Source organism: Euprymna scolopes, chromosome 5 (genome assembly GCF_053919585.1).
Source record: "Euprymna scolopes isolate OS-2025 chromosome 5, ASM5391958v1, whole genome shotgun sequence".
Classification (NCBI taxonomy): domain Eukaryota; kingdom Metazoa; phylum Mollusca; class Cephalopoda; order Sepiida; family Sepiolidae; genus Euprymna; species Euprymna scolopes.
In genome coordinates, this window is record NC_136486.1 from 133249086 (window position 1) to 133272055 (window position 22970).

General features: G+C 32.2%; 1 protein-coding gene, 1 long non-coding RNA gene and 1 other non-coding gene across 3 annotated transcripts in view; all 3 read right to left on the minus strand.

The window, feature by feature from the left end:
- Positions 1-2165, minus strand: part of LOC145276631 (uncharacterized) — a 46632-nt gene extending 44467 nt beyond the window's left edge. The window contains exon 1 of the mRNA XM_080127822.1: positions 1312-2165. Coding sequence (XP_079983948.1) covers positions 1312-2015 — 704 coding nt within the window. The 5' untranslated portion in view covers positions 2016-2165. The remainder of the gene's footprint in view (positions 1-1311) is intronic.
- A 492-nt stretch (positions 2166-2657) lies between these two features.
- On the minus strand, positions 2658-11646 carry LOC145276979 (uncharacterized). Its single transcript, XR_013868070.1, has 2 exons — positions 11534-11646; positions 2658-3932 (listed from the first exon to the last, which is right to left on the minus strand). It is a non-coding gene; the product is annotated as an uncharacterized LOC145276979 (long non-coding RNA).
- An 11002-nt stretch (positions 11647-22648) lies between these two features.
- Trnam-cau (transfer RNA methionine (anticodon CAU)) lies at positions 22649-22720 on the minus strand. The gene has a single exon. It is a non-coding gene; the product is annotated as a tRNA-Met (tRNA).
- Between the last annotated feature and the right edge of the window lie 250 nt (positions 22721-22970).

Consider the following 22970-nt stretch of genomic DNA (forward strand, 5'->3'; position numbering starts at 1 on the left):
CATTACTTTAATGTGACCATTGAGCATAAAATCAGCTACATATCGTCATTTTGGTTTACTTATTGATAAGTATCTGGACTTTACAAACATGCAGACATGTTAGCGTTTTCGAGGTATGTCATTTTCCCAATCACTACAATTTTGTCTACAATTAGCTATTTTCATTTACTATTATTGACAGGTTTTTCTATCATTCTTGAAAATATCACACTATAAGAACTTATATTTGTGTTAACTATAAAATGTTTCTTTTTTTTACAAAGAAGTCGCCACTTATCAAGGCCCTGAGGTCACTCGAGGATAAGGGTTAATAAGTGTACAGTAGTCAATGGGAAAATGTAATAGTAGTCGTTAGTAGTGGAAATTGGGTAAATTGGATTAATAAAGAACTTGTTCATGTTGGACTTGAAGACAATCATATTGTAGTCAGTTGGAAAGTAGGAAAATGGAACAGAGTTCCACAAACGTGCAGTTCTAGGAAAGAAGCTTTGTTCATGGAATCTATGTTTAGGTTTAGGCACAGATAAACAGTGGGGGAAATTATTGATAGTGGTTTCAGCTAAACAAGTGTTTTTCATGAAAGTCAGGCCAAGGGGCATGGATTGGAGCTCAGACAAGCACTTGCCATGAATAATAATGATAAAACAGAAACAAAAAAGATTGCTTTTACCAAGTGTTTGCATCAATGCACAACTTCTCTTTATTTAATAGTAAAAGTGATATACATTTTGTAAGAATCTGTCCACATATGATGAACTGCAATTTCTGTGAAAAAGAAAATCCACAACTTTACAAAAATATTGTTTTTACTCTGTGTGCGTTTTTATATGTACAACCAAACTTGATTTCCACGAAAAAGAGAACCACAAACTTCACAAGAGTAGCATGTTTTCAGATATGAGATTCTCACTTTTTGTCAGCAATTATGCTACATATCCAGTCATATCAGACACTTTTTCAGCGAATTGGCCAACATTCAGGTAGAAAATCTAAAGAAAGAGCCAATCCATATCCCAGGCCCCTGAAATATTATATATGCACTTCTATAACAATTTGCATAACACCCACAATTTGGTTGAGTTCTAGCCTCTTTTATAATAACTATTTTAATTCGCTATTATCATAGTTTTTATCTCCTTGTAGGAAGTTATCTCTGTGTTATTTACAAAAGAAGTTACATATACTTTATAAAGATTGCTTTTATCCAGTGTTTATGCAAATGTACAACCAGTCTGTATTTGATAGTAAACCAATTGGTATACATTTTGTATGTGTTCATATATGTGGTTAAAGAACAGCTACAGTCTTTACAAGAATGCAGTATTTTTCTTATGTGTTTTTGCATGTTTAACTAAATGTGACTTCTGTGAAAAAGAAAACCCACAATCTTTACAAGAATATGGCTTTTCTCCAGTGTGTATTCGTATATGAACTACCAAACTTGATTTCATAGAAAAAGAAGAGCCACAGACTTCGCACGAATGTGGCTTTTCTCCCGTATGTGTTCTCACATGTTTAACTAAATTTGATCGCTGTGAAAAGGAAGAGTCACACATGGTACAAGAATATGGCTTTTCCCCTGTGTGTGTTCGCATATGTTTTACTAGATTTGAATTTTGTGAAAAGGTAGAGCTACAGACTTCACAAAAATATGGTTTCTCTCCTGTGTGTGTTTGCATATGTTCAGCTAGATGCGATTTCTGTGTGAAAGAGGAGCCGCAAACATTGCACGAATGTGGCTTTTCTCCAGTGTGTGTTCGTATATGTTTGACTAGATGTGAATTCACAGTGAAACAAGAATCACACATTGTGCAGGAAAATGGTTTCTCACCAGTATGAGTTCTCATATGTATCACTAAACTGGATTTTCGTGAACACGAATATTCACATAATTTACATGAATATGGCTTTTCTCCTGTGTGTATTCTTACATGTTCGACTAAACTTGAGTTTCTACCAAAAGAAGAGCCACATACTTCACAAGAATATGTCTTTTTGTTACTGCGATTTGGCATTGTTTGTTTGAAAGGACATAAAACAGTGGAAAAGTATTTGGTAAAATTCAGTTGTTATAGTTACATGCTTCTGGAGGTTGAAGGTTGAATCCTCAGTGCAGAATACTTGGCAAGAATCTGTTTTTCATTATGATTTGGCATTGCTTTGTTTACAAGGACATAAAACAATGGATAGAGTATTTGATAATATTTAGTTATAATAGTTACACTCTTCTTGAGATTGAAAGTTCAATCCTCAATGCAGAACACTTGGCAAGAATATGTCTGTTTTCCACTATAATTTGGCATTGCTTTGTTTGAAAAGACATAAAACAGTGGATAAAGTACTTGGTAAAATTAAGTTGTAACAGTTACACTCTTCTGGAGGTTGAAGGTTCACTCCTCAGTGTGAAATAGTTTGCAAAATGTTTTCCACCAGGATTTGGCATTGCTTTCTTTGAAGGGACGAACAAATTATGAACTGTATTTTTCACAATAATGTTTCTCTTTGGTATGACAGTTAAGAATTTGCTACAAGCGTTACGTAATCGGAGATGAATGACTTATATTCACAAATGAAAATTCAGAAACATTAATTAAAAAGAACAATGAAATGTTTCTGTCTAGTATGGTATTTAAGAATTTATTATAAGTTGAAAATAATGATTTTTGACATTTTTATTCTGGAGTTTATATTCAGAAACATTGAATAAAAAGAAAGATATAAATAAAACAAATTGAATTTCTTTATCGATTGTTACTTCATATATCAGTTTAATACGACATAATCACATTGACACACTGATTCCCACTGGATTACCGAAGTTAAGCAACATTGAACCTAGTTAGTACTAAATGAGGGACCAATTTGGACTTTCAGGTGCTGTATGTACTCTCTGCTTATCTCGGAATTGTAGCAAGTCGTCCTGGTCTTCTCCTTGCCACTGGACTCAAACAGCGTCGATTGCGCAACCCTTGCCTCACAATTACATGCACTACTGCCCCTAAGGAGTATCCTTTGTCTTTCAAGACTGAACGGAAGCATGGATATCAGTTTAGATTTTACCTTCTTGAATACAAAGGTTAGACAATATTTTGTTTAAAGTTTATTTTTTACGTTGAGTTCCTATTTAAATAGAAAGATATAATAAACTTCATCAACTGTGACATACATGAACAATATGTTTCTTTTATTTTAGAAACATTGAATGAAAAGAAAGATGTAAGTAAAACAAAACAAATTTCTTTCTCGACTATTCATATAATCACTTTAGATTTTTACATCCTTCAATACAAGAAGTGAACAAAATTTAGTTTAAAATCTATTTTGTTGACATTACATTAAACTCGACAGTTCTTTAAAAATATCATTACATTCAAAGTGGACACTTTTTTGTTATTGGTGAAACTTTGTTGGCAAATATGATTAAGAGAATATGTGAGGAAATATTTCTCTCAATATAGACTTGTTGAAAATTCGTTTTTGTCCTGAAACATATATTTTTAAGCCAATTAATAATGATGATGCATTTAAATTATTTAAAGTTGGAAACTTTGTTACAAAAGTAAAGATGAATGATTCAAACACAACAAAGGTTCTCATTCATTAAAAAGAAAAATTTGCATGTAAGACGATTTCAGTTGATGATTTCACATATCACCTTAATCTTGATTTTACTAAAATGAACAGCAACGAGTATCAATTAGGATTGAATTGCTTTAACACTGAAACTGATATTTATTTAAAAGATCCATGCATTTAATGTTTGCATGTGTTCCACATTTCAGAAATTTTATTCAATAGCATAATCCAGAGAAAATATTTTCTTCAAAGATTTCACTTGCATTCCATATGAAAAATACACATGCTCTTTATAAGAAATCACAAATAAAATGGTGATCTATTCAAATTCATCAAACGTTTTAAAGCAGGAACACCTGCAAAAATAAAATAAAATTTTATTTTATTCATACTTCAATGCACACATGAGATAACGAAATATCAAGGTCTTAGGTACAACAAGATCTTCTAAAAAAGATCTCCATAATTACAGTAAATATGAGAACAACCGGGCTCATGAAAAAAAATTTCAAAAATTATCTGGCAAATATACTCAATGAACAAAATGCAAGAGAGATACAAACAACTGCACTTAGAATCTTACAAAGATATCAGGTTGACAAGAAAGTTCCTACAGTTTTTAACTTTTAAATTCAGATGAACATATCTCGGCTCAAACAAAAATTTATTAATCAAAATAAGCAGCATCATATTCAACACGCAACAAGTGCATTTATGCCAGTAACGTAAACATCTTGCATTCTGGTGGTGATGAAGTTGCTGGAGGCGTTTTTGATATCGATTAGGTTTTTGAAGCATTCCTCATGTAGAAAGTTGCCAAGATACTTGAGTAAGTGGTAGTCGGTAGGTGAGAGGTCTGTAGAATATGACAGATGAGGCAGAGATTTTTAGCTCAATTTGTTTAACTTCTGTAGGGTCGGTTTTTGTAGGAGAATTGGGCTTTTTCTATTGACTAATGCTGGGTGTTGTTGTCGAAGTTTCTGATGCATTTCATCCATTTGTTTACAGTACCACTCCACCGTAATGGTTTCGCTTGCATTAGAAAAACTGTAATGGATGAGATCAGTTGCAGACCACCAAAGAGCATGATCTTCTTTTAGTTCAACTCTGGTTTTGAGGTTTGTTGTGGAGCTTCATCGGCATCTAACCGCTGAGCTGAGCATTGCCGGTTTCCGTAAAGAACCTAAGTCACAACCTGGTTGAGAAAGAGGTTGTTCTTGTTGTGTAAAAGAAATGAAGATGGCACTTCATAATGGCGTTTCTTTTAGTTGTCGTCCAATTTGTGAGGCACCCACTTATCAAATTTTTTGTCTTTCTAATCTCCTTCAAGTGGTTGGAAATCGTCATATATGTTATATTTAATGTAGAAGCAAGTTCTCGAACAGTTGTGCGTGGATTGGCTTCAAATAAGGCTCTTAATTGATCGTTTTCAACATCTGATGGGCGGCCACTACACTCATCATCTTCAAGATTCATTGCCACCACAAAATTTCTTAAACCGTCATGCTCTGTGTTCAGTAGTGATTTTGGGGCCAAACGCTTTGTTTGCTGGTGAAAGTGCATTGAGAAAGATGGTGACTATACAGTAGAACCCCGGGATACGGTGGCCCTAGGTTACAGTTTTTTCAGGTTATGATGTGGAATAGAATGTTTTTCCGGTCGCTGGTTATGGTATTTGCCCCACCTTATGGTGTTATTTATAACGCTGTTTCAGCAGCTTTTTGGCCTAGCTTGAATTGAAATAAGAAAATTGTGTGAATTTGCTTATTTTCATCTTGTATTCAAAGTTCTAAAAAGAATACATAATTGTTTTAAAGTGATTGTAATTTAAACGATTAGATAGAATGAAAAATGCCGTTTAAAATGATATATAAAGTAAAGGTATTATAATGAAAACGTATTTGAAAATACATCATTTGAAATCACAATTAAAAATTCTGCAAGAACTTTCTTCTTAACCTTAATATCTTGGTTGAAATAGGAGATAGTGGATGAATATCTGGGTCAATTAAATTGCTGGCAAAAAATAGAACGCTTTATTTTTGGAACGACTCCTGTATGACAAAGCACACTTAGAATGCCCATTCACAGTCATCGTACATCGCTGGCAAAAGTGCATTGAGAATGGTGGTGACTATACAGTAGAACTCCAGGATATGGTGGCCCTAAGATACAGTTTTTTCAGGTTACAATGTGGAATACAATGTTTTCCTAGTTCCTGATTACGGTATTTGCCCCGCCTTATGGTGTTATTTATAATGTTATTTGATTATATACAGTGCTGACAAAAAGAAAGTCCGCACTTGTAATTTTTTCAAAAACTGCAAATTTAAGCTAAATTTAATGCAACTGTTTAAACAAACTATACCTGTGCATTATAGACTGTATTGTATTTTGTTACTAATTTTTAATGCTGTATCCCGGGGTTCTACTGTATAGAAAAATAAATTCTGAAGTACAAAAAGTTGTTCATTTTAATAGTACCACTCCTGTCTTTATAGCTCTGCAACTTTTTGAGTTTACAAAAATGGGATGCTTTACCTTGTAATTCATAGATAATAAAAGAATTAAAATATCTGTTATTTAGTAAAAGTAAAAAAAATCTGAACATTTACTTGATGCCAATAAACATGTAATAAACTCTTAGAATAAATCTGGAATTACTTTTTTTCTTTTTTAATTTTCTTTCTTTGAAGATTGTAATACTAGGTATGGGGCAGCCAAACCAGCTGCCAACATTGCCCTGCTTTTTATTGAAACCAACCGAGAGCTCTATGTAACCACCATATGTGCCCAGCCAAATAAGTCATTAAACAGTACTAGTCCAAAGCTAGTTTTTGGGTTATAAATAAATCTTAGAATGTTCAGAAATATACTAAATATGTGATAGAATGGGAACAAGTGAACAAAACATTTTATTTTTTATTTAAATACATAAAAAATCATCTGAAAACAGAAGCCAGTAGAATGGAGAGAACAAAATGTTATCATTTTAAAAAGAAGAAAAAATGTGAGAATGTGGTAAAATGCATTCCAAATGATCAATAAGATAAACATTGCCAGAGAAACTAATGCATAAAGTTGATTTGAATGTCAGATTAGTGAATCTCTCGACAAGGGCTTCGTTTCTAGAGCAATAACTCTTGATATATCAAAGGCTTTTCATAGGGTATGGCATAAAGGTCTACTTCACAAGATTTCCAGCTATTCCATAGCTGGAAATGTCATCAGTTATTAAATCCTTTCTTTCTGATAGGCTAATATGTGTAATCATTGATGGGCACAAATCAGAAGCTCATAGTATCAACGCTGGCATCCCTCAGTGTTCCATTCTGGGCCTAACTCTCTTCCTGGTCTTCATAAATGATCTTCCAAATAACATTTTTAGATCATTTGTAGACATTTATGCAGATGACACCACAATCTATGGTAACACTTCAAAGGCTGACAATGACCAATATCTTCCTGATTCTCTCCTGATCTTGAGCATGTGGAGCAATTAAAGAAAAGGTGACTGGTTATTTTTAATGCATCTAAAACCAAGCTTCTCTCTTTTCATCATAATCGCTCTGACCCCTATCTAACCCCAATTGAAATGAATGGCTCTTGTCTTGGGAACCACCATGTCTTGACAAGCTTCTGGGATTGACCTTTACTCTTGATCTGAAATGAAATGCATACATCAAATCTGTTGCCAAGATCACTGGAAAAATGGTTGGATCATTCTACCGCTCCAGTAGTGCTCACTGCCGATGCAATTCCCTTATAAGAGCCAAATATGTCCTAAAATGGAATACTGTTGCCACATCTGGGCAGGAGCTGCTTGGTGTGCTTTATCTTGCTTTGAGAGAGTTCAAAACAAACTTTGAAACCTATTTTCTCTTCCCTGCAACTGGTTTCCCACAGAAGAGATGTTGTAAGCTCTGCTCTATCATTATTTTCATGGTAACTGCTCACCTGAGCTTCAATTTATAGTACCGCCTTGCCAAACTTGCACAAAAATCACTTGACTAGCTACAACCACTATTAACAATTTTCCCTACAAAGCTTAGGTGACTCCCTTGTAAATAAAAAAGAAGCCATAGAATCTTTCTGATTTTTTAAATAATTATACAACATCTTTTAAATAATTATACAACATTGCGCTCCAATAAAGCATATTTTAGTTACTTTGAGAAACGTTCTAGAAACGAAAAACTGTAAGAAATCATTGATAGTTTGCATGCTGCCTAGATAAATTAAATATACTATCCCCACCTTTTTAAGTAAAAGTTATTTAAATGATATGTAGCCCACTATGAATGCTGAGTTTGAATTTGATAAAGAAAAGAGCATATCAAATGATGACCCACCTAAGTGTATTTTGCTCAAAGAGTTGTGAAGAGATATATCTGAAAAATTTCAGGATCTTTTAATGCATAAAATACCAAACACTCAATCCATTTCCAGATGTTAACACAAAATGAGAAAGATAGGGAAATAGTTCCAATCCAAAACAACATTGGGTTTAGTTGTCTGATGTAGCTGAAATTTTGCATGTGCAATGATTTATATCTCCATGTGTTATGTGACACCTTACAGTTCTGAACTAATTATGGTTTCTGATTTACAGGTGTTTGATCAAAAGCACGGGCATGTGGTTATGAAATCCTTAAGCATACATCATACTCTCTTGTATGAACGGGAAGTGTTTCCCAAATGATGCAGCCTTGATTTCCCAAGTCATGTTGTAATTGGAGGACCAACCTGGGATATTTTACAAAAACAGTCTTCATAGCTGCATTAAACTATGGGAGAAATGCATAACTTTGGATGGTTCCTATATAGATAAATACTAATAACTATGTGAAGTTTCATTTCTCTACTGCTATGAGAAGTGGGTCAAGAGCATTACTTATTGAATGCCCTTTGTATACTAAGTACATTTATCCCATTAGAAGACATTGTGAAAACTAAATGAATTGGTTTTAATTTAGCATTTTTGGATACACATATTTTCGTTATTAGAGTTGTTTTCAATTTAAACTAAACAAAATATGCTTACATGTGAAAATATTTATTTTGCAATGACTACACATTTGTTTTTCTTCTTATTAATTTGCCCTAATTTTTTCCATTGAAGATATTTTAAAATTTCTAATAATAACATTTACTTTCATGTAGCAAATTAAAAAAGTATCTTTTGGTAAACATGAATTAGGTATGTTCCTACCTCCATATATTTGTAAATACAGGATTCATTTCCAAACTAACCAACGCTCATTAAGAATTTTGAAACACAGCAGCTTGGTGTACATGTTGTTAAGTGGGCTACGTTTTGTTTAATTTAGTTTTATGCTAAAGGAGTAAAAGATGGTGGAAAACTTTTATGAAAATATAACAATAGTATTACATATCAATCAGCAATTCTTACCCAATTTCAATATTATTTAAAGTATTTGAAAGTTTTTTTTTGGGGAAATAATATAGGCACAATCTCTGATATAAAAATTCAGATTAGCATTTAATTTAATCTATATTCATCAAACACTAATTAAGTAAGATTCCCTGAATTTCAATTTCTTTCTTAAAATTACTTAAGTAAAAATTTAGAAATTTTCTAGAACCAAATAGATTTTGATCCACATTCTAGATATGAGATTTAATATCATTGTATCTTGATTTTACTTCTTGTAAGGAGACATAAATGATGCAAAGTTGCTCTGTTCAGAGAATTAATTTTACATATCTTTTTACCCGGGTTTATATATATATATATATATATATATATATATATATATATATATATATATATTATTCACTATAATAATTATTAAATACCTACAGAGACTAGTGTTTCATCCTTTTGGGAATCATCAGTGCAGAGTGTCATGATAACAACAGTCGATAGATTCAAACCTGGCGACTTCATTAGCAAGGACCTAATCCATTCGGCTGCCATTAACCACAAGAAATGCTATTGAATTTTAAACATTTATTTTTTAAATGCTTTTTAATGTCTGTCAGAGTGATCTAATCATTATATGATGATCTGCGCATAAGAGCTAAATTGACTGACTTAATTCAACTGAAAGTGCTCAACAATAAGAAACGAGTTTCTTAAATATATATATATATATATATATATATATATATATATATATATATATATATATATATCAGCTTTAATGTCATTTAATAATAGGTTCACAATAATAAAACAAACTTAGAAACTTTAATAATTTCCAAAGTTCAAACCACAAAAATATTACAATAGTACAATTCTATAAAGATAATCTTTCATTAGAGCGTTTTAAGAATGATGAAAGTTTGGTCAAGTTTTGGGAATTGATATATTTTCAGATTTTAAAATCTCATTACAATCAGACGGAAAAAATTCAGGTAACAAAAGTAAAAGCCGGGTAACAACCTTATTAAACCTTATTATTATTAACAACCATATAATGTAACGTTTAAGATGTTGAAATGAATGCAAGTAATACAGGTTTTTCTATTCAAGCTCCATTGTTGACAAAAAAACGAGTGCAAATACTCCTGGTTTTCTATTTAATCTTCTCTACTCACAAAGGAGATTTCACTGGGTGAATTAAAAAAGGATTCTGGACATAAGGTATAGCATCATTATACGTTGATTTTAATATTTATAAGGGATAGGAAGTGTTTTGTTTTGAAAATTCACTTGACCTATCTTAGGACAGGTATTGCTCTTGTTTTCTATAAATTTCAAAATATGTGCTTCAAAATATATTATTTTAACATTCTCCAGAAATTTGCTCTGATGAACATGGCTGTTTTTCTAATTTTGACACAAAAAATTTCATAGAATGTTATATGGATATCACTCTTGTTAGCATTTTCGGATCAAAGAAAATTATTCCAGTCTATACAGCTAACCGTCTGCAAAGATGGGCCACTATTCTGTTAGATTATGATTTTGTAGCAGATACAATTACAGACAACCACAACACTTTGTAGTTTAAGAATTTGAATCTGCCTTTGGTTTATAAGTTTAATGCTGATTGATTGCAAGTATTCAACTTCCCTTCTGGCTTGCCCAATCAGAGATCATCTCTCAGACGAGCTGAGCATGTAACAGGGTACCAACAAGAACTCTACATGGTTCGGACCAACTGCCAATTTCTATCTTGGGTACAACAGAACCCCTCCTCCTCCTGGGTCTTTGCCTCTGGGCTCGATTTTAACAAGGGGATATGTAATTCATCATGGCTACCACTGCACCCTGACTTCAACACTTACACATACATGGACCTCTTTTCCCCCAAATAGCACTTCCTAACTTTTATGTCTTTGTCCATATTTATAAACTTCTACTATTGCTAACACTCTTCTCGTTCCCATTCCCCTTTTACTTAATGAAGATAATCACAAATTTACCTTTCTTTTGAACTCTCCTATGTCTTACGATTGTTTCCATCAAATTCTATTTTTCATTTTCTTTACTAAATAATTTTCTACCTTATCGATTTTTATAATTTTTGGAAATAATCATCTTAGAAATACGAGGAATACGTAGATACCATTGTTTTCACATGAAATACAGTGTTACGATTTCCGAAATTGCGTTCTAATAGTGTAGAAGCGTCCAACATTGTTCTCGCGTTCTTTAATGTTTACCAAATAAATTTCTCCAGGTAGGTATAAGAGTAATTTATTTTAGTTTGGTAACATTTATTTGTTTCTTTTACTCCCTTTTTTGCTTTGTCGGCTATTGTTAAAAATACAAAAATGTTCTTTAAAAACATTTACTTTTTTACGTAGAAAACTGTTTCCATGGGCCGACTTAAAAAATCTATTAACAGAAATGAATACAATATAAACCAATCCATATTTTACTTGAAAACCAAACAGAATTAATTAAAAACTATTTTCATCATACTCATAAAAAGTCGTTGAATGTTGCAACACTTAGATAAGTAAAGTGGAAAAAAAATCTTACCTTTCTTTAAAAAAAAAAAATGATTGCGAAAAAACAAACAAAAAAAACGTGTGCTAAAAAAATTTTTGGTCGGTTTGTTGTCGATTTCGACACAATTTTCTTTTTGTTTATATAATTCATAAATAACAAGAGAGTTCCGATTCGTTCATGCGGACGTGAGATGTGACGCAAGGGGACGCTACTCCTTTTTAGCAAAGCCATTCAAAATGAATGCCGATGAAATTTTTTCTCAAATAATGACCACGGAATATAATGAACACAGTATAATGAACACAGTATTTTTTTTTTTTTTAACTTAAATCTTAGTGGAAATGTATTATTTTCTTTAAACAAGAAATACCTTTGATTTTCAGTAAAAAAAAAAAAAAAAAAAAAAATGAATGAATTTATTTTTTATTTATTTATTTATTTATTTATTTATTTATTTTTTTAATGAAAATAACATCGGAAATTGAAAAATTTTTTTTTACAGGAACATTAGGAAAAAAGCCCTCAAAGTCCGTATTAATGAATTCGATATAACTCGAAGAAATATTAATTTCTCGAACTACTGATATTATCATTGAATTAAGCATTGTTTATTTAATATTTTCACACACAAAATTATAATTGCAAAAAATATTCCTCCTTTCTTTTTTTTTTTAATTACAGGTTTCGCATAATTTTTATATGTACGATTCTTATATTTTCTTTGCTTGCACGAATGTGGAACTTTTGGTGTAACATAATTTTTATATAATCTTGAAAAATAAACTTTTTTTTTTTTAATTTAAAAGCAGGAGTGAACATAGAAAAATAATTAAATTAAAAAATGTAGAATCTAAAAATTAGTCAAACGTTCACGATAGGAATGTACTGATGCACATCTGGGAGAAAAAAAAAAAAAAAAAAGCAGCACCCGTACCTTCCTTTAACTACCTGACATCATTTTCAGACAGCCTTTCGACTTTCATTCGGTTGAACAAAGTGAGAATCTCTCACTTTTGGGAGTTAATTAGGCTATTCTTTGTACAAACAAGGTGTTTTTTTTTTATTTTTTTTATTTAATTCAATATCTTAGGACTTTACTTTACTAATTATCTTTCAAATAGACCCAGAAAACTAATATTTATCTTTCAAAGGATTTTTATAATGAATTTATTTAACTTCAAAATTTAGCTGAATTAATTAACTTGCCGTGAAAACAGTTTCCATAACTTTTTTCTTTTTTCTCACATGTACAAATATTTTTTTCCTTTTGGAAATTAACTTTAGTCCTTAATCTTTCAAATACAATCAAAAAGTAATCAGAAACCTACAAAAATATTATGATAAATCGGCTTTCAACACTATATTCCCCCTAGCTTTATTCCACGATTTTTGCCTGTTCCTAGTACTTAGCTTATAATCTATCTTATTCATCTACAATTCGCTAAAACAAAATGGTGCTTGTTAAGATATAGTCAACAAATCGATTTTTTTTAAATATATCGTTTTAAGCAAATACATAATTGTCATATAAAAAATAGTGGTATATGTTACTTTTAACTGTAACACAACGCCGACCATTCTAATTTGTGTTTTTAGAGGTGTTCAAGGCCACTGAAAACGAATCTGGCATTTAAATCTGCCACAAATTTACTGTTCTGCTTCTAGGGAATATTTTCTTACGGATAACCGTCATTTTGTAGCTGTTGTGCATGCAGTTAAATTTGTTGGTATTATTAGACAGCAAAGCCCTCAGAAAGAATTCCCAACAATTATGTTCTCCCAATTCATAATTCTCAATATCAAACTTTAACACACACATGTCAGAAACTTACTTCTGCTAAAAAATGACCCACTCTCTCTGACACAGGCTTTTTATTTGAAAAACCGACTGCATCCCATTTGCATATTTTCCTCAAACCTCATTACCTCATGAGACCACCAATCCATAAATAGCAGGAGTGGCCATCTTTTTTCTTTTTTTTTTCTCTGTCCTTAAACGGACGGCATGTTATACCAAGTCAGATTTGTACTATATTTTATTCACACGGCCCCTTGATCTTTAAGATCAATATTTAGTCTAATAGTCCGTTATCTACGCTGGGTGTCTTTGTTCATGGTGTGATCATCGTATAGGCTCTTCTTCAGGAACTTCATCAACCTCTTCTTTCTCTGCTGGCAAGGAAACTCTCTGTATGTCTAAGATGTGACGTGACATTCCATTAACCGCTACTTTGTTTTTGAAAAATACTTCAGTTATAGTACCTCTTCCCCAGTGGGTTGTGCGATGAGAATTGGATGGTTTCACTCACACCTCTTCACCAACCGTAATTTCTGTGTGTTTGCCGTGCGTGTGGCAAAAATATGTGTGCTTGCACATACAAAAAAAATCAGTGTTTTATTTTATTTAGTTATTATTTTTCTTTTTTTTCAGTTATTTATAATAATAATAATAATAATAATAATAATAATAATAATAATAAAAATTGGTTCCACATTAGCTTGTAATTTCATTATGTTGTTCTCCCCCGTTTCTGTGCACTGCATAAACAAATATGGCTGCCATTTTACATTGCGACATGAAACATGCGGAAAAGTATGTTTACAATATCATAAAAACTAGTTGCTGATCTCAATTTTAAATGCGATATTCGTTTTCAGCACACCCAAAAAACCCCAGAGAACAAGTTTTTAAAGGTAGGTTGTGTGTTGGTCTACCAGGTCATATTTACCAAAAATTAATTCAGTTTGTCATGTTATTTTATGTTTCAAATTTAATTCTTCCCCCCTTAACACCCAAAAAACTTTAATGAAATTCATCGTTCTTTTATGTTTCAAATGTAATTCTCTCCCCCCCTCTTCCATGCAAAATAAAATAAAATTGAATTTGTCACGTTGTGGGACCCGTTTTGTTTATGAAATTGTTAGATGAAAATACAGAATGGTCTCATAATTAAAAAAATTAAATTTATCGTGTTATTTTATGTTTCAAATTCAATCCCCAACCCGCAAAAAAATTTGAATGTTTGCCCCCTTCCGCATCCCCTCAATCTCTAAACTTGAAAATATGCTAGGGGTGACATGTCTCGTTAAACGCTAGGTGGTCAAAAAAGTGGGTGCTCGTTTTACGTGTAATTTATATACAAAAGTGATCCCCTATTCTAAAATATTAAATTTTATGTTTTTTTTTCAAAATTTCTTCTTTGTGTATTAGGAAAAAAAAAAAAAAAAAAAAGAAAGTAGATGTAAATTCTTTTAGAGATTAAACGACGCTGAGTCATGACGTAAAAATTTATCGGGAAATTTTTCGGAAATCTTTATTCAATAAATACATTATTCAATAATTAAAAAAATATGGTTTTTAGATTTAAATTCTGAATCCTGAAAATATGACTATTAAATTGGATTTAAACTCGCTGAATTAAACAAGGGAAATAAATCACATTTCTCATATGAGTTAGTTCCCCTTGACTTTCCTTTTTCTAAAAAAAAAATTAAACAACCAAAAATCTGATTTTTAACAAGCACAAAACGAAATCATTTACTAAAACGTTAAAATTACTAAAACGTTAAAATGTTCACAATCTGATGCACTTGTTGACATGTGATGGTCGATAAAAAGTTACCAGATAAAAATGTCTAGAGATATTCTGGATAAAGAATTATGTAATGATAATTTTACTTTTACTACTTCTAAATATGACTAGGCTAAATACGCTTTACAACTACACAATAAGAAGTATCCTTATATAATAGACACATGCCTGCATTTAATGAACGGCAAGTTGCGATCAAAGTGTAGCAAATATTATTTTGTAAATAAAATTCACTTGAAACTATTAGGAATATTTTAATTAGGTTAGTCAGTAGAGGGTATTGTGGTGATTGGTGAAATGGAAGTTACGGAAAAATAATAAATGACTGCAAGGATGGATCATAGAGAATAATCTCCCTCTTACTTTCTACACGTTTCTACTGAAATGTGTGCCTTACTCATAAACGGATTTGTTTTTGTAAATAATAATTAGAAATGGACTATGTTTATGATTACTGTTTCGACTTCACTTACGTTTGTCCTTTCATGTTTAACTGATTTTTTTTTTCGGTATCTTTTGTTTATTAAATTGTTAGGTGAAAGTAAAAAATGTAGTATCCGTTCTGTTTTCATTCAGGAGAAATCCTTAACGATTGAGGTAGGCGTTATTTTGTCTCATCCAGAGTTAGATACAAGGTCAGTTTATAATGTGAGAGATATCTAATTCTCTCTCTCTCCTTCTGTCTCTGTTTCTATCTGTCTGTCTATCTCTCGCTCTCTCTCTCTCTCTCTCTCTCTCTCTCTCTCTCTCTCTCTCTCTGTAAACGAAGCAAATACATCTGATTGTGAAAATTTTAATGTCTTAATAAATGACTTTGTGTTGTGTTTATTATTATTTTTTCTAATACATAAAAAATGTATAATATGCAATACATAATAGTTAGGGGGAAATAACTCATATAAGGAAACTACGTAATTTATTTCCCCTGTTTAATTAATTAATTTTTTTTTTGGTCGGAGGAGGGGGAACAGGTATTTCTCCACATTAAAAACCGATCTTGTATATAACTTTACTGTGTTAGGAAGGCAAGTGAATAAAAATAAAAAAAACAGAATCGCTTTCAATTAGTTTTAAATGTTACGTGAAAAAACACATACAAAAATGGGAGAAATTATAGAAATAAGACGAACTTTTATGTAGTAGTAATAGTATTAGTAGTAGTATTAGTAGTAGTAGTAGTAGTAACGAAAATTGTCGCACGTGAAGCATCGTTGCTTTCAAGGTTTTTTTCTGTTGACGAACCATGATTCCCAAAGAGGCTAAAGTGGTTCTTGATGGGAGATGAAACTCAACTTTCTTACCAAACACAAGTTTGCACTATGAACATTTTACTAACTGAAAATAGCTTTTTATATTCTTATCTCTTATATAAAAATGTTTTGTTATAAAATTTCGTTTTTCTCAATTTTTTATTTACAAAACTCTGTTCATGTTTTTAGGTAACACTTGCTAACTGATGAGCCTTTTATTCGTTCAATGCTTAATTTATTTAATTTTGCCTATATATATCCTTTCGTTTTCTTCTTTTGCTAAAATGTAACATCTATAATTTACATTTAATGTTGTTGTGGTTCTTGATTCTCTCTCTGCTTTTCTCGGCATTGTTTCCAGTTGTCCTGGACTTCTCCTTGCCACTGGACTGAAACAGTTTCGATTCAGGAGAGATGAAGTGGAGATTGCACAAACCTTTCCTCAAAATTATATGTGCAGCTGCCCCTACAGAGAGTATCCTTTGTCTTTCGAGATTGAACGGAGGCACCAATCGGTTCTTGGTCATACTCAAAGGCACTATTGTCATCCAAGGCCAGGCACTACACCACATATTATCTGTTGATAAGGAAAAGTGTCAGGAAGTTCTTGAGTTATGCGAAAGTAAGATGAAGAAAGGTAAGGTTGCAAGACCTTCAGGTGTTGTTGCAGAAACAATAAAAGCTGTGCATGTAAAACAAGCAAATCAGATCCTAAAAGAAGAGGTGGTTCTGAAAGCAAAACAGAGGTAAAGACATATGTAACATAGCATGTAGGTAAATGCATGCGAAGTGACGTCACTGGCGAGGAAAAAGGACTATAAAAAAAGAGAAAGACAACGATCACGAGGGAGATGAGATTACGTCTGAGATCTGGAGAGAGACGTGGAGAAGGTTCTAGATCACATGGGTGATATCACAGCCATAATGAAGAGGAAATAAATGTTGTACAAAACAAAAAGCGAGTTGGAGTTATTTCCCATTCTTTGTCTTAATCTCCTTTACAGCTGAGACTGGCCACAACATGTGTTACTTCCCAGACAATGTTATGCATATTATTGGAAAGAACTACATCTGAAATGGTAGTTAATAGCAACAAACGAGAAAGGTATTGGAAATACTATTACGAGGGATTGTTGAATACTGAGTTTTAATATGACAGAAAATCTTGAAGATGCAGAAGCAATATCTGGACCAACCATAAGGATTGAGAAAGAAATAGTAAAAAAAGCTGTGAGTAAGGTTTACTTTCAACAACCCCGTAACTTCCCTTATTTTGTCCTTTAATCCTCACATTCCATATATAACTTTTTATATTCTTGTATAAAAATGTTTTGCTATAAAATTTAGTTTTTCTCAATTTTTTTGTTTCCCAAACTCGATCCATGTTTTTAGGTAACCCTTGCTATTTGATGACAGTTCTATTCTTTCAATGTTTAATTTTATTTCCATTTTTATTATGAATGTACACCAGTATATATCCTTTCATTTTCTTCCTTGGTTAAAATATATTTCATATATAAACCCAAGATGAGAATAATAGTCCGATTAATCAACATAGCACAAGCATTCACATCTCATCTCAAAAATTCAGAATTGCATAATATTTCATGTCAGTATCTACCATTCAATGCTTATCGTTGGCTAGTGTTTTTTTTATTTTGAAATAATACTTTTCTTTTTAAACTTCTTACATCGAGTGGCTTCATGCCTTGTCTGGTGCGATTTCCATAATTAAAAAGATGAAAAGGAATAAAGCTGCAGGAATCTCAAGTGTTGTTGCAGAAATGTTGATGACTGCAGATGATCACAGATTTGACTTTTTAGATAATAAGAATGGGGAATGGGTTGTTCCTGAAGACTGGGATCTTAGTACAATTGAGAAATGTTACAAGAGTAAAGGTGGTTCTTTATATTTTACAGTTACAGAATAGTTGAGAGAATAACTGAGCAACAAATAAAAACGTCAGATAAATATAGATGAAATGCATTATTCAGACTACTTAATTGAGTGCTATTCTCACAACATTTCAGCCGATGTAACCTTCAACCTTCCTCAAGTGTGTCTAGTTGAATTAAAAAATCTTTCAGTTGAACTTAGGAATCTGTCTGTCAAACTCGAGAATTTGCACAGAAATTTGAACGGAACACTTTATTTAATCTACAGGGGTTCCATTAGGCATAACCGGGTAGAAACCTTAAGTAATCCACAATTGTATTCTGAATATCGCCTGCACTGAGGATTGAACCTTCAATCTTCAACCTTCAGAAGAGTGTCTCACTTAAAACTGAACTTAACATAGTTCTTTATCCGTTGCACAAGGACCCATGGCTTAACAAATTAAGTCGTAGGTAAAGTTGAGTTGTAGGTGACACTCTTCTGGAGATGGAAGGTTCAATCCTCAGTGTAGGTGATATGCAGAATACAATTGTGAATTACTTAAAACTTCTACCCAGTCATGGGCTAATGGAACGAGAGCATGCTGCCCCTGTAGATTAAATAAAGGGTTCTGTTCCAAATTATGTGCAGATTTCTGCGTTCAACAGAAAGATTCCTGTGTTCGATAAGAGATACCTGAAGAAGGTTAGAGGTTACATCGGCTGAAACATTGTGAAAATAATACTCACAAACATTGTGAAAATAATGCTCACAAACATTGTGAAAATAATACTCGCAAACATAACAGTAGTTGAATAATCCAAATAATCCAAATTATCAATCCCCATCTAAAAAATTTAAAAAAACATGAAATGCGGCTTGGTTTTATGCCTGCGTGAGATAGTACTAATTTTACTTTTATCAAAAGTTATAATGAGCGTGTCTATTATTTGAAGTGGGCATTACTTCACTAGGATTTTAAGTGATCTGATACCTCAGCATAAACTTCTGTTTATTTTTTTCAAAGAGCTCAACCAATTTCTTAACTAAATTTTTTCCAATTGCAGAACTGTCATTCGTCGCATGCATCTAGGCATCCAATACAAGATGCATTTTTACACGCTTACATATCTACAGGAAAATGCACTCACTGTCTATTCTTTAGAGGGTCAAGTTCACACCGTTTTAAGTTCATTAATGGATGTCAAATCCAAAACACCCTTATATGTCTTCATTACATGAAATATAACAGTTAATATGAAAAAAAACAAAACAAAAAAAACAACAACAACAACAACAAAAAAAACTAACTACATCTAGTGCAGTCTTACTAAAAACAGAAAATATTCTTATGCAACTAACTATTTTATTATGTTTAATATTTTTAACAGATTTAATATAGCGGTATTATTCCAGAGTGTTATATGTTTTTAAGATCTTATATCTGAGCATCTGTGGCATTGTCCATTTATTGTCTTATTTCCTCTTATCGAACTATAAACGTTGTTATAAATGTAAAAGAGATATCTTCATTAAAATAAGAAGCTATATTTTGTTTTTCTGGATTTGAAGAAAAATTTTGACAAAATGTCAAGAAATGATGCCTGGTGGGTTTTTATGTAAATTAGGAGCAAGCAAGTGGTTGGTGAAGGTGGTTCAAGCAATGTTTAGAGTTGTGTTCAAATTAATATCACACACACTTATAGCTTTAAGGCTAAAGTGGGAGTAGAAGTCTGTGTAAAGCCACCTGCTTTTCATTTATGCCTTAAAAGGTTTGCTCTGGGAGTTCTCTACAGGTTATCTGAAAGAGATACGGAATGCTGATGATTTGGTATTAGCCTGGGAGGTGATGATGGTTCAGTGGTTAATGACACGGACTGACAACCTGGGTGTTCCAAGTTCAAATCTAGTTCATTCCACAAAAAACTCACTTTCATTTCGAATGTTGGCAACCTTCTTATGGTTCACTTATAAGTACCTGATGTCCTTCTAAAAAGAATTCTAAGAAAATTTTCGGAGAAACCAATGCCAACAAACAGAATCTTTGGATTCATACAATGATGATGAGTATTAGCCTGTGAAACAATGCAAGACCTACTTGGAGGAATGTTATGAAAAGCAAAGGTCTGATAGTGAATGCTATCAAGATCAAAGTGATGATCAATGGTTGTAGTGTTGGAAATCCCCACCTCCAAGAAAGAAGAAATCCGTTGCTCAGTTTGGGAAAAGGGAACTGAGAGGTACTCAATTTTCAATGTTTATAAACATGAGGTACAAAGATGTGTTGTATAATTATGTAATTATGGATAGGCGAAGTGATGCGAACCAGTTTGTCTGAAGAAAAAAATGAAAGATGATGGAGATGGATGAGGCAGATGCTTATTATGTGTTCGACTGTTAAAAATAAGTCTCCTCATCTGCAGTGAACATCGGTACATCGAAATGACAAACAATTTTCTTTAGCAGGTGTTGCTTACCTTATTAACTTTGGGATAGGTGTTGGCTAAGGAAATTCACCTTTAACATAATGATATAAACCGCAGCAAAATCCAACTATGGATGCATCTGCTTTGTTTCAAACCAGGGGTATGACCATCCAACCCAAGCCAATGTCTCACAAGTAGGATTTTTACACTTTCTAGGACGATATCATCCAACAAACTAACCTATCGAGCGAATTAATATTAGAATTTTCAGAATGTGAGAGATGATATAATTATTCCAGCAGTTAAACGACGGAGGCACATTACATAGTCAGATTTTGCTCCGGTTTATTTAATCTGTGTTAACTAATAGACTTTCTTGTGTGTGGTGCAGTTGCTCAAGTGGCAGAGTACTCGCCTCGCTTGCAAGAGATTTGGGTTTCGAATCCTGAGTTTGGATGTGTTTAACTGAAGAGCCCAAAATGAGGGCGAAACTCGAGCTTTGGACTTCTGGTTTGTTGACTATCATAGCGTGTGTGAGCTCCGACCTTATTTGACTGTGGAAATAATTATATCATCTTTCACATTCTGTAAATTCTAATGCATATATGTAAATAAAACTTTGATAATAACAATGTTAGCAAACTAAGCGTAACGTCACATGTAGTATATATATATATACATATATATATAATTATATGAGAGGTGCGCGTTCGAATGAATGTTTCTGTTTAAAGCACACTTGTACCATGATATTTGATTTTTGCATTTTTAACTGAAATTCAAGCCATTGTCACCGCACAAGCAGTAAGGCCAGGCAAGTAAGTTCTTTGATATGACAGTGGCGGGTTCTAAATGTTTCTGTTTAGAGCAAAATTGAAGCATGATACTTGATTTTTGCATTTTAAACTTTAATTCAAGGAATTATATATCAAAAATAATTTCATAAAATCAACAGCAGGTTCAAAAGAGTGCAATGTAGACTAAACTGTATTGTGGACTAAATACCTGTGAGAGGCATGTGAAGCTTCCTCCCGGTGAACTGCAACAGGACCCCAACTAGAGCAGGCAATTAAATCAAACGATTGGATTGAAAAAATCGGCGATTGTACTGATATCAAGGACAATAAAAATATAGGAGTGTGAAATATTCGGGAAACGTCGGGTTTCCCTGATATATATATATATATATATATATATATATATATATACTTCAGAATAGTTTTTATTTAACAATCAGTTGTTATGGAAACATGAGATTGTAAAGTTTACAAAATATTACTGGCAGTAATATTCTATAGGTTATCCCATCTAAACAAGAATTGCTCGATAGGCAAGATAGAGCAAATAAATTAAATTAAGGTTAAGGAGATTAATTTTCTAAAGTATTCTTTGTCTTGCTTAGAATAATAAAAATTCTTTGATATGAAACTCAACCACTTCATTTCATTTCAATGAGAGTTTTTTGAAATTCATTGAATCACAATTTAATATATATATATATATATATATATATATATATATATATATATATATATATATATATATATATATATATATATATATATATAAACACTCTGTAACATGAATTACATGCATTTTAAAAAGTCATTATGGAGATAAAACACAGAAAATTCTGAGTAGCTTAATTACCATATATGTTTTCATAACTTATTATCTAACTCTACTCACGTACTGAGCACTGAGCATTGCTGAAGTAAATACTGAAAATCGATGTCTAAAATTGCCATTGTCGCAATTACATATGCGCTATTAATAATATATATACCATGATCAGGACCGTGAATGGTCAGTTGATAAGATATCAAATATCTATTCTTTATACAGTTTACACGTTTCTACTTCTCCGTGGATGCGAATGTAACGTTTCAGAAAACAATTTTACTTTTGAAATGAAAAAGTAAAAAAAAAAAGAAAAAAAGACATTTGCGATTTTCTCAGTTAATGTTCATCTATATTTGTTAAAAAAAAAAAAATTACGTTAGCAGAGCGTAGTTTCGATCTACGGACCTCTGGGTTATGGGCCCAGCACGCTTCCACTGCGCCACTCTGCTACATAAAGACATTATCCATAATCGTCCTTTGACGTTTGAGCTTAAATGAAAGTAAATCCTACTTTCTTACTGAAGGCTGGCCAGTCGCCAATTCACATGTTTGCAACGAAACAGACTGACGCATTATCAATATGATAAATACCCACATGTATATTTCGTCATAAAGTAGATCACAATCGAATTGTTACAGAAGGCCTAAATAATACACATTTTGTCTGACAATAACCAGTGTTTCAACGTAATTTGATAG